Genomic DNA, 12731 nt, shown 5'->3' on the forward strand with positions numbered 1-12731 from the left:
CAGGCAAAAGCTATTTCTATAATGTGACACTGATTTATTACAATGACAATAACTTGAATCTTGAAATGCATCTGAACCTCATCTCTCCTTGTGATAACAAACTCCAAATTCTAAATTCTCTTTGGGAAAGAACCTCATCCTGGATTCTTAATTAGATTAGTAACTCTCTCATCATCTCCCAATGAATAGGAATATACTCCATCAAGCTTTATTGGAATCTTAAAGACATCTAACATATCACTGACGACAGAGAGACTCTTTGAATGTGGGCCAATCCTGATAGAACTGGCTCCCACCGTGCTATGGGACAGGTTTTTTTGGATAAGAGAACTTCTATGACATTGTTTTGCAGTAAAGAAAATGCATCTTAATTGATGAACAGAAATTTCTGCCCTAATTTGCTAGAAATTAGACTAAATAGGTCTGTTAAACTTGAAAGAAACAAATTTAAATGAAAATAGAAAAAGCTCAGAAACGACCAGACTTGATGAAAGACCATTAACCTGAAACAGCAACTCTTGTTATAAGTCTTCACAGATGCTGTCTGGCCTGCTACTGGTTTTCAGCATTTTGTTCTTAGTTTTCAGATTTCCTGTATGTCCAATGTTTTTACCTGTACTTTGTTTTCAGGGAACAATATTTCCTACCAGCAATAGATGGCAGCATTCTCATTCTCTGGTCTCACTGGCTCATATCCAAGTTGGCCTTATATTTAATATTCAGTTCTGACAGAGTTCCAAATCAAAATATTCACTATTTCACCATCCATTGATGCTATTTGACCTTCTGAGTTTTCTCACGTTTCCTTTTTTTTGCTTCATATTTCCAGCATCAGCAATTTTCTTTTGATTTTCATTATTTTATTTTAAGTCCAGATCCCAGCCCATTTATTACATTCCCCCCCCCCCCCCCTCTTGTGTCAAAAGCCAATCAGTACATCCACTAAGCTGCAATCCTCATTTACAATATGACCTCTTAAAAATGTTCTTGGGTGATGAGAGAGATAAAGGGTTGAAGTTAAGGGAAAGAAATCCATTGTCTTGGGTTGGTGAGCTTTCCACTGAGTCATGGTTGACATCAGTTCACTAGGTTGTACCAGTCTGTCAACAATGAGTTCCTAGCCCATCTTTCAACTAACCTCAGAAGTGTTTGAACACCTGCAGGCTTCAGGCTATGATGCCATGATGAATAACTGCACAAAGGATTGTAATAATTTGTAGGTAGTCATGAAGACTGAAGATCATTGCTTTTCAATTACACATTTAATATAGCAAAAAAAGCATCCACTAAGTATCTATCCTCTCACCACAAATAACCATCAACAATAATAAAATGGACTCATCTTAAAACCTGCCCAGCACACCTTAAACCAGTACAGCTGGAATCAGCTTGTAGCTTTATATTTTTTAATTTCTTTTATTTAAACAAAACTTGAACCAAAGTATCTTTCAAATCCATGTAATATAATCCTTATTATTCCCTCCAAGTGAAATTGATCTGACTCACATCAAGTTATTTGCCTCTTGGGTGCATCTTTTTAAAAATTAGGTCATAATAATTGTTTAATTATCAGAGTATATTCTCAATATCGACTAATGTTATGTGCTCCTTTTATCAATAATTAGTGAGGGATTCATGGGGCAAGTCAAGGATGGCATGAGTCACAGCCCACTGCAAGGTACACAGTACTACAACCTCTGCACATTGTTAAGGCTCACTCAGTGCTGACCGGACAGATTCCTTCTGCACTGCAGCATCAAAGAATAGAATGGACCTTTGGAGTGACGATGGATGGAAGGTGAATTAATAGAGGTGTATAAGATTATGAGAGGTTTTGATAGGGTGGACAACCAACACCTTCTTTCTGGGGCAATATTGGCAAATACCAGAGCACATCTGTTTAAGGTGAATGGTGGTGCCTGAAATGCATTGCCAGAAGTGGTGGTGATGGCTAGTATAATAGGGATGTTCAAATGACTTTTAGACAAGGGCAGCAAGGTTGGCGCAGTGGTTGGTGCAACACCAGCAATCAGGACCAGGGGTCGAGTCCCATGCTGTCTGTGGGGAGCTTGTGCATTCTCCCAGAGTCTGCGTGGGTTTCCTCCAGGGGCTCTGGTTTCCTCCCACTGTTTGAAAAGTGGTGAAAAGAAAATAGTTTGGGAAAAATTAGATTGTTGTGGAGTAGATTTACAGAAATTGGCACAACATCTTGGGCTGAAGGGCTTGTACTGTGCTGTAATGTTCTATAGGACCAATAACAGCATGAGTGACCTCCTTCTTCTCTGTCCATTGACACCAACCAGTATTAGTTCATCAAGGCTCTCAAGTTAATGGATACAGCAATAAGGGACATTTGACTAAAAAGGTCAGTGAAGGTCAAAGATTTGGGTATTTTTAAAAACACAATTTTAATTATAAGATTAATGTTAAAGGTTGGATGTGGTTTTAATTGGATTATTTAATGTGTTAATGTTTTTTTTTTGTTTTCCAGCTGTTATAGAAAACAAGGATTTTTGAGCAGGGAATGAGGCCTTGTTATAGCCTGGGCTGTGACAAGATCTTCAGAACCTCTGTTTTCACCATTTATGATCAGCAGAGTCCACAAAAGGCAATTGTGGCTGCACCCCAGGAGGTGAACATAAGAAATTGAGCCATCGAGACGCACAGCAGAGGAACAGGCTCTTTGGCACAACTCGTCCATGTCGAGTGTGGTGCCTACCTCTGTTGATCCTGAACACCTGTGTCAGACCTGTATATATTTACTTCTTTCCTATCCAATTACCTGTCCAAGTGCTTTTTTTTATATAAAATGTTTTAATTGCATCTTCTTCTGGTGGCCCATTTCATATAACCACTACCTTCTGTGTCCCTCAGATTCTCTTTGAATTTCTCCCCTTACCTCAAATGTGTACCCTCTAATTCTGCTCTCCTCTACCCTGAAAGATTCTGACTACCTCTCTGATATATATAAATATATATAAATATATATATACTCCTCAATTTTCACCCCAGTTTCCAATGTTGTAGTGAGAATAAACCAAGCTGATGCAATCTCTCCTTGCAACTACAGCCTTCGATTCAGTTAACATCGGTGAGAAGTTTGTACATTCTCTATCTGTGTGGGTTTTCTATGGGGCCTCCGGTTTCCTCCCACCATTCAAAACATACAAGGGGTGTTGGTTAATGGGTTTAGATTGGGCTGCATGAGCTGAAAGGACCTGTTACTGTGCTGTATGTCTAAAAAAATAAACAATGGAACTTTATTTTCAATAAATTGGAACAGGCAGCACCAGCCTCGACTTGGTTATGAATGCCTGTTCAAGAGATACAATGAGACTGTAGATACTAATATAATTTGCATTCTACAGAACTCTATCAGGAATGACTCATATAGATTGTGCCTAGACTGAACATTAATCAGTTCTTAGTAGGTAGATTTCTTTCATAGAAATTGAGATATCTTAGATTCCCAATCTCAATACCAAGAACTAAATCCAACAGGTTGGTTGAGGTCTCTGCTCCATGGACGGTTAGCTCTCCTAGTCTTACAGAGCGGCAGTCAAACCTCTCCCAGGAATGACTCACTTGTACTTTACATCATGTTCCTTCCATCATGCTGCAATTATTTCAATGCTATACATTTAGGAGAGATCACTGTTAGAAGTACATTTCATAAAATAAATAATTAAAATTTATTTTTGGATTTTATATTCCCAATTTGTTCTCTTCTATCTGGAGGCAGTGACACACACCTGTTTATTTTTTTTAAATGAGTGACCGATTTATCTTTCTCATGCCCAGTAACCCTATCTTTGCATACAAATCTGACAAGTGATTGGTAATATACTTACAAGTGCTACGACTGCAGAGATGGCCCTGGAACTGGATCTTATTGGCATCCTTGTGACTCTACATATTCTGGCCATCACTACTGGTGGTGCTCAGCAGCAGACTGGGCACTTGATCCCACAAAGACTTTTTTTTTAAAAAAGGAGCTCCTTTAGCTTTGATCATCTAACAGGAAATCAAATGCCACTTTTGGTCAACATGCCATCATGAGCTATGGGTCTGTTAATACCTTAATGATTCCAGAAAGTGAAAGTAAAAGAAATTATTAATTGATACTGAGTTCTGTGCAGGATAAATGCATCAAATCTTCCATGCCAAAATCCCCAGCATCAAGGCTCTGGTTGCCTCTACCCCAGGCTCCTGGTGGAAGTAGATACAAAAAGTATTTAAGAAGCTGCGAGATGGATACAAGAATGTACAGAGAATGGAAGGATATGGAGAGATAATAGTTTAATTCGACAATGTGTTCAGCAAAAAACTGTATCTTCCTGTGCTGTTCCAAGTTCTACAGTTACTCTCAGTTGATCACATCTCCAGCACTAGACTCTCAAAAGTGATTAGTTCCAAGGTGAGAGATGACCAGGTAGACAAAGAAAAAGATTTAAAATGTGTTCAATTTCCATGAAAAAGTGCAATATCTCACTGGATCTTGAGAACCTCTGGACCAAGATTATTCAAATTGGAGGAGTTCATGAGATAGAGAACTCCAAATCCAAGCATCAGTACCAGTGGATGTGCTACATAAATGGCAGAAGGCCATGTCTCACCAATTGCCCATCTTGCGTCAGGTGTGCAAGAGTCTGCAGTTCCTACATTGCCCTCAAATAACCCACAAAATTAAATTGGAATCCAGAAATTTCAAAACTGAGCAACTGCCAAAGATAAAGGATTTAAGAGAAATGGTGCTGAGAGATTAGCTCTAAAAAAAAACTGTACACGAAAGGCTCTTCTGTTTTCAACTGGTAAAATAAAAGCCCAAAAACCAGACTCCATAAAAGCCCAAAAACCAGACTCCATAAAAGCCCAAAAACCAGACTCCATAAAAGCCCAAAAACCAGACTCCATAAAAGCCCAAAAACCAGACTCCATAAAAGCCCAAAAACCAGACTCCATAAAAGCCCAAAAACCAGACTCCATAAAAGCCCAAAAACCAGACTCCATAAAAGCCCAAAAACCAGACTCCATAAAAGCCCAAAAACCAGACTCCATAAAAGCCCAAAAACCAGACTCCATAAAAGCCCAAAAACCAGACTCCATAAAAGCCCAAAAACCAGACTCCATAAAAGCCCAAAAACCAGACTCCATAAAAGCCCAAAAACCAGACTCCATAAAAGCCCAAAAACCAGACTCCATAAAAGCCCAAAAACCAGACTCCATAAAAGCCCAAAAACCAGACTCCATAAAAGCCCAAAAACCAGACTCCATAAAAGCCCAAAAACCAGACTCCATAAAAGCCCAAAAACCAGACTCCATAAAAGCCCAAAAACCAGACTCCATAAAAGCCCAAAAACCAGACTCCATAAAAGCCCAAAAACCAGACTCCATAAAAGCCCAAAAACCAGACTCCATAAAAGCCCAAAAACCAGACTCCATAAAAGCCCAAAAACCAGACTCCATAAAAGCCCAAAAACCAGACTCCATAAAAGCCCAAAAACCAGACTCCATAAAAGCCCAAAAACCAGACTCCATAAAAGCCCAAAAACCAGACTCCATAAAAGCCCAAAAACCAGACTCCATAAAAGCCCAAAAACCAGACTCCATAAAAGCCCAAAAACCAGACTCCATAAAAGCCCAAAAACCAGACTCCATAAAAGCCCAAAAACCAGACTCCATAAAAGCCCAAAAACCAGACTCCATAAAAGCCCAAAAACCAGACTCCATAAAAGCCCAAAAACCAGACTCCATAAAAGCCCAAAAACCAGACTCCATAAAAGCCCAAAAACCAGACTCCATAAAAGCCCAAAAACCAGACTCCATAAAAGCCCAAAAACCAGACTCCATAAAAGCCCAAAAACCAGACTCCATAAAAGCCCAAAAACCAGACTCCATAAAAGCCCAAAAACCAGACTCCATAAAAGCCCAAAAACCAGACTCCATAAAAGCCCAAAAACCAGACTCCATAAAAGCCCAAAAACCAGACTCCATAAAAGCCCAAAAACCAGACTCCATAAAAGCCCAAAAACCAGACTCCATAAAAGCCCAAAAACCAGACTCCATAAAAGCCCAAAAACCAGACTCCATAAAAGCCCAAAAACCAGACTCCATAAAAGCCCAAAAACCAGACTCCATAAAAGCCCAAAAACCAGACTCCATAAAAGCCCAAAAACCAGACTCCATAAAAGCCCAAAAACCAGACTCCATAAAAGCCCAAAAACCAGACTCCATAAAAGCCCAAAAACCAGACTCCATAAAAGCCCAAAAACCAGACTCCATAAAAGCCCAAAAACCAGACTCCATAAAAGCCCAAAAACCAGACTCCATAAAAGCCCAATCTTTAAGAGGTTTGGTTTTTTTTGTTAAGAGGACAGGAATATTACTGGCAAGGTCAGCATGTATTGTTTAAATCTCATTGTCATTGAAAAGCTGGAGGTGAACATCCTGCTTGAATTGCTGCATTTCTTCTGATGAAGAAACTCCCAGAGTATTGTTTTATAATAAATTCTAGGATTAAACCCAGCAACAATGAAGGAACAGCAGTAATTTAAAAATCATGATAGCATGCTGCTTGGTAGGGAAATTACAGGTGGGACCGTGCATCAGCTTGGAGAGTCCTGTCAGAGGCCTTTGTATTATGCATGTTGATTGATATCAGCAAACACAGTGGTCACAGCTCACTGATGGTGAAGAGACTTTTGCTTAGGATGGAGGACTGAATGTCAATCAAGTTGGCCATTTATCCAAATGGAGTTTAGCTCCTTAAATATTGGAACCACAATTGTCCAGGCCAATGGAAATTTCCCTTCAGAATTTGGACACAGCACAAATAATGTGAAAAAGCCAAAGATGAAGAAGGGCAAGAGAATCACAAATGCCAGAATGGGAATAACGGGAAGAATCCCTGTGGCCTTGATGTGAAATATGTGCAATGATAGAGAAGAAAGGCAATTTGCAATTATATATTTAACATTATGCCAATTGAATACATATTGAAACGTAGCTGCTGTTCCAACCATTGGAAATATGTCAGGTTCTGTATAGAGCAATCAAGTAATCAGAAAATGCATTTTATTTAGTGATATAATTGTGATATTGATTTCAGGACAAAGGGGAGAGCTGGTACTCTTCAAGTACACTAGGATTATTTATTTTACCTTTCTCTTCCTCCCCCCACTGAAAGGCAGATGAAACCGATTTAAAATTCATCCACATGCTGACACATTCAAGAGAATGCACTAAATGTGTCCACTGGGGTGCATGTACTCAAGTTGTTGTAATGGTACTCAGCAGCAGAAACTACAACCCATTGAGTAAAATGAGGACTTGAAGCCATGTTGATCTATGGGGAGAAATACACAAACCAGCAATGTTCCAAAATATGCCCTGGACAGAACTATATAGTCAGGTTACATGGATTTGTTTGCTGGACTCCACTATTCTAAATGTACCTCAATAGAAGCAGCAAAAATAAGTTTGGAAACCTTAATGATGACCATAATCCAGTATCATCTGGTTTAACCAGGAAAGGAAGGCTGTAATTCCTAAACAGCATCTATGCACACTTAAGGTCCCCTAGTGATCTTCTGAAATGCAGTGTTAAATTTCCAAACAGTGTCATGTTCATGGAACATCCCTATTCTGTAAGAGTGAAAGTACACAAACAGATTATCATGCAGAATTCCATGACCCACCCAGTCTATTGAATCTTCTCCACTATTTAGAGAGCACTTGGCCTCAACACCACTTTATTCCCTTTTCCTTGTCACCCAAAATTTAGTTTATTCAACCTTGAATATATTTATCAATCTGGACTCCACCAGAATCTGGAATAGAGAAGTGAGATTCAAAACCTTTTGTGAAGTGAAATTCCTCTTCATCTTTTAACTCTTTCATCTTGTATCCAGCTTTACATTTCTTCAAGTATCTCCATTTAATCAATATTATGCATTTCTATGAAAATGCATAATCTGAGATTTCTGTTCACTCACTTAACCTTTACACATACTTTGTGCCCTCCGCACTTGTGTTTTTTTTTTAATATAATCACCTTTCCACTTCCCAGAAACCCAAATGGACTTACTCATACAGCTTTCAATTTAGGATTTAACGTTTGTTACTCATGATCTGGTCTCCTGTACAATGATAGGACAAAATAGAGATTAAGTAATGCTTTTGCTAAGGATTACCAAACTTCAAAGGTTACAAGCTTGACCCAGATCTTCAACCAAAATAATCTTCACTGCCTTTGGTCACTAACAATTGAGGTTCAATTGAAGGAGCAGGTGGTCACCTTTTCTTCCTTTCAATTTTAGCTCAGAACCACACCCTCATTTTTTAGGTAACCATTTTAAAGACAGGATGTGATAATAGAGGGTAGAGAAGAGATTTCTGAAGTACCCGAGGTATATTTCCATATCAGGAGTGAAGAATTTTTGTTATTGGTTGGACTGGATTCCTTTGGAATAAAGGAGAATGAGGGAAAATGTAATTGAGATACATAAAATTATCAGGTTTTCTATGCTGGGTGTAGATAATTTTATTAGAAAGATTAGAGGGGAGTACAGTATAAAATATACCCATAAGCTAGGTGGTGTGGAACCAACTGCCTGAAAAGATGGTAGAGGATCCAGTGATGTTAATGCTATCAAATTTCAAGTCACAATGATTATATTCTCATTGGTTATTTCCTGGCACTTCTGTTTTTTTATTCTATTTAGGAGAATCCTAGCGAAGATTTTGCCTGCAATAGAGAGCAGCGTGATTCCCCTGTAGTTTGAGCAGTCTGATTTCTCACCTTTGTTTTTGTACAGGGTGATGATGGTGGCATCACGAAGGTCCTGAGGCAGTTTTCCTTGGTCCCAACAAAGCTTGAAAAACTCATGCAGTTTGGCATGCAGAGTTTTGCTGCCAGCCTTCCAGACCTCTGGGGGGATTCCATCCATACCTGCTGCTTTGCCACTTTTCAGTTGTTCGATTGCCTTATATGTCTCATCCTGGGTGAGGACCTCATCCAGCTCTAGCCTTAGGGGCTGTTGAGGGAGCTGGAGCAGGGTGGAATCTTGGACTGAGCGGTTGGCACTAAAAAGAGATTGGAAGTGTTCTGACCATCGGTTGAGGATGGAGATCTTGTCGCTGAGGAGGACTTTGCCGTCTGAGCTGCGCAGCGGGCTTTGGACTTGGGGTGAGGGGCCGTACACAGCCTTTAGAGCCTCGTAGAAACCCCTGAAGTCGCCAATGTCCGCGCTGAGCTGGGTTCGTTTGGCGAGGCTAGTCCACCACTCATTTTGGATCTCCCGGAGTTTGCGCTGAAGATGGCTGCATGCGCGACGGAAGGCTTGTTTCTTCTCTGGACAGGACGGCTTTGTAAGGTGAGCCTGGTGGGCAGCTCGCTTCTTTGCCAGCAGCTCCTGGATTTCCTGGCTGTTTTCGTCGAACCAGTCCTTGTTTTTCCTGGAGGAGAAGCCCAGTACCTCTTCAGTGGATTGCAGTATGGTAGTCTTCAACTGATCCCAGAGGGTTTCAGGGGACGGGTCCGTGAGGCGGATTGCATCGTCGAGCTTTGCTTTGAGGTTTGCCTGGAAGTTTCCTCTCGCTTCATCTGTAGTGTAAGTGCTAATTGACATTTATCAGCCCCCACAAAAATGCAGTTCAGGTACTGCTGCATTCTTATCTTTCTGTGAAAGCTGCCTGACCACATTCTACTTTTAGAATGGAAAGTGTTTACCTGCAGTTAAATGTGATGGAAGTAACTGTCAGGCCCCCCCACCCTTTCTTTTTAAAATATGGTTTAACAATAATCCATATACAAACTATTAATATAGCAAAGCAGTATAATAACATTTTAAATTTCATCCCTAATTGTTAAAAGGATTGTACATAAAATCAGTTAAAAATATTGTAACAAACCTTAATATCTAAAAATATCATCTAGGATAATCATAATTAAACCCCATAAATCTATTTATCAAAAAGAAAAAAGGATTCTATAACAAATACTAATCTAGCTCCTCCCTTCAAGTCAAGGTTACAAGAAAAATTCGAATATGGATCAAAACGCAACCTCCAGAAGACAAATGGATCAACACAAACCCCCTCTAAAACTGCAAATTATGATCATAAATGGCCCCATACCTTTTCAAACTGAAACTTTTTATTTTTAATATACTTGTTTTTCTCTGTACTTGGATATGTCATTACATCATGTAACCACTGTGCACGAGTCAGTGGGATTTTATTTTCCATTTCATTAAAACTGCTCGTCTGGCTTCTTTTTCTTTGGCTTGGCGGATGAAGATTTATGGAGGGGTAAACGTCCACGTCAGCTGCAGGCTCGTTTGTGGATGACAAGTCCGATGCGGGACAGGCAGACACGGTTGCAGGGGAAAATTTGTTGGATGGGGTTGGGTTTTTCCTCCTTTGTCTTTTGTCAGTGAGGTGGGCTCTGCGGTCTTCTTCGAAGGAGGTTGCTGCCCGCGCCTATCAACGTGCTAAAAGCTAAAACTCTCTTGAGATGCCGATAAAAGTTCATCCCTTTCATACTTTTATTTTCCAAAAAAAGGGAAATTAAAAGACATGGATCTAATTTAATCTTAGAAATCATTGATAAAGTCTGAAATATATTCTGCCAATATCCTAATTCAGGATATTCCTAAAACATATGAATTAATGAGGCTTCAAAATGTTTACACTTTTCACAAAATGGATAAACATCCACTTAGAAACAGGATCATTTGAGTTTAGATATGTGCATTCTGTGTATCACCTTGAATTTTAATAAAGAGCGCCTCGCCCAAAATTAAGAATGGAATACCAGTCTTCATATGAAAAAGTTATCTTAGGATCACTAAGCCAATTTTAATCTTAACCATTGAAGCTAGTCTTAAATACAATAAATCCATATAAATAAGTCATATCAAAACGGTGTGAACAGATTGTAGATCAAGAATATCTAGGAAAACTTCTATCACATGTAACCTCGACCAGGCGCTGCTAGTCCCAACAATGCGCCACACTCACCCTGTCGGCCAAAGCACACCTCACGCTGAGGAACATTGCAGTCGCCCGGCCTATTCAACACCAAGTCCTGCATGCAGGAGCAGCCTCGCCACACCAATGGCCTCATGCCAACATCCCAGCACAGCAACTCTGTCGATGAAGCATCCCCCCCTCTATTCATTAGCGCTGATTTCCCCTCATGCTCTTTTTCCTGGAAAGGCATTGTGTTCTAATTGAATTATTGAGGTAATTAAATCAAGTCTTACTTTGTTTCACCTGTTTCTTCAGCTTCTACAGATCACAAAACATTGGTTAATAAACTTATCAGTTGTCATCAAATATCACAAATACGGAGTAAACAATAAACTAGAAGCTAATTACGTATCTTGATATCTTGCCCTCACAGTCAGTAGCGAATAGAAAAGTAATGTAATCAAACATGTATTACAGGGCATTCTCTGCCGCGTTTCAAATGATCAGCGATGTTTTCGGAGGAAACCTTGATCTTTCAGCCAATCGAAGTGAACGTTTCATCCTTGATCGGCATATGTCCAATAAAGTATTCTGTTGTATTCTGCGACTTATTGACTTGCCAATCAACATGGTTTTGATGAGGAGAGCTGGAACCAATCATGAAAGCCGTCAGTAATCCCGCCCCTGCAGCCAATAGGCGACGCGCTTTGATTGGAGTGACGGGCGAGAGGAAGAAAGGAAGGAAGAGAGGCTTGTGTTGCGAGTGCGTTTGTCGAGGCTGGGTGGGCGCTGACAGGCGGTCGACGGGGCGCCAGTAGGTGGTGCGAAGAAGGAAGGAAGGAATTAAAGTAGGGCTCGCGGAGTGTCGAGGGAGGGTTTAAACCTCAACGCCTCTCACTGACCAGCAGTCGCCGACCGATAGCGGCCTCTGTGGCGTGGGCAGAGCGCCGTCTCGCCGCCTGGATGCGATGAGGACGATGTCAGCTCTGTTCTGCGCTGATGCCCTGCTTCGAGGAAGACCGCTGTGGGCCCACCGCCGACCCCTGGATAACCGCACCTGACTTTCGTTACAGTCTCGCAAAGCCGGGCTCCCTTTCGACCATCGCGGCCTCTCTTCAACCACCCTCTTTTGGTTGCCGGGTTCTCGGACCGTGACTGGGTAACAGGACGCCTCTTGGGGGGTGGGGGGCGGTGGTGGAAAGAGAAAAAGCAGACCTTTTGAGATCGACCATCCACCCATGGCTTTCATAATGAAGAAGAAGAAATTTAAGTTCCAAACCAGTTTCAGTCTGGAGGAGCTGGCCGCCGTCCCCTTCGTAAACGGTGTGCTTTTCTGCAAGATTCGCCTCTTAGATGGAGGTGATTTCACCCAGCTTTCATCCAGGTAAGGTTCCGCAACCCGAGGGTAAGCCCGGAGCAAATGAAGAAGAAAGCTTATTTGGATCAGTAGAGAAAGCTTGTCGAATCCTAGGAAGTGGCGGATAGTTCGGGAAAGTGAGAAATTCGGTTCTCTGAGAAGTCAAATATTGGTTTTCATAGAAGAATTCCACGTGGCTCCAATTTGACGTCCAGTTTAGAGGTTTGGAATACAAGTTGCATAAAAAAATTGATTTTTAACTTTCAAGTTGACCTTTTATGTGCATTTATGATGAGTTATGTTTCAAGGTATGATTGGAATCCAATGTTTGGTCCAGAGATCAATCCACATTGGCATTTGTGCTTCACTCAAACCTTTTTACATCGAAAATCGAATTTTT

General features: G+C 40.7%; 2 protein-coding genes across 6 annotated transcripts in view; both read left to right on the top strand.

Annotated features, from left to right (window-relative positions):
• The first annotated feature begins 2699 nt into the window (after positions 1–2699).
• Positions 2700–6924, top strand: LOC138754249 (titin homolog). Its single transcript, XM_069918191.1, has 3 exons — positions 2700–2751; positions 4836–6350; positions 6815–6924. Exons 1-3 carry the CDS (start codon positions 2700–2702, stop codon positions 6922–6924), a joined length of 1677 nt encoding a protein of 558 aa, XP_069774292.1.
• A 4764-nt stretch (positions 6925–11688) lies between these two features.
• LOC138754260 (early estrogen-induced gene 1 protein-like) overlaps positions 11689–12731 on the top strand; it is a 145921-nt gene continuing 144878 nt past the window's right edge. For 4 of the 5 annotated variants that reach the window (XM_069918210.1, XM_069918221.1, XM_069918232.1 and 1 more), the window contains exon 1: positions 11689–12358. In XM_069918210.1, the coding sequence (XP_069774311.1) occupies positions 12213–12358 (146 nt within the window). In that variant the 5' untranslated portion in view covers positions 11689–12212. The remainder of the gene's footprint in view (positions 12359–12731) is intronic. The other variant, XM_069918250.1, reaches the window with a different exon arrangement.

This window comes from Narcine bancroftii, chromosome 1 (assembly GCF_036971445.1).
Source record: "Narcine bancroftii isolate sNarBan1 chromosome 1, sNarBan1.hap1, whole genome shotgun sequence".
NCBI classification, from domain to species: Eukaryota; Metazoa; Chordata; class Chondrichthyes; order Torpediniformes; family Narcinidae; genus Narcine; species Narcine bancroftii.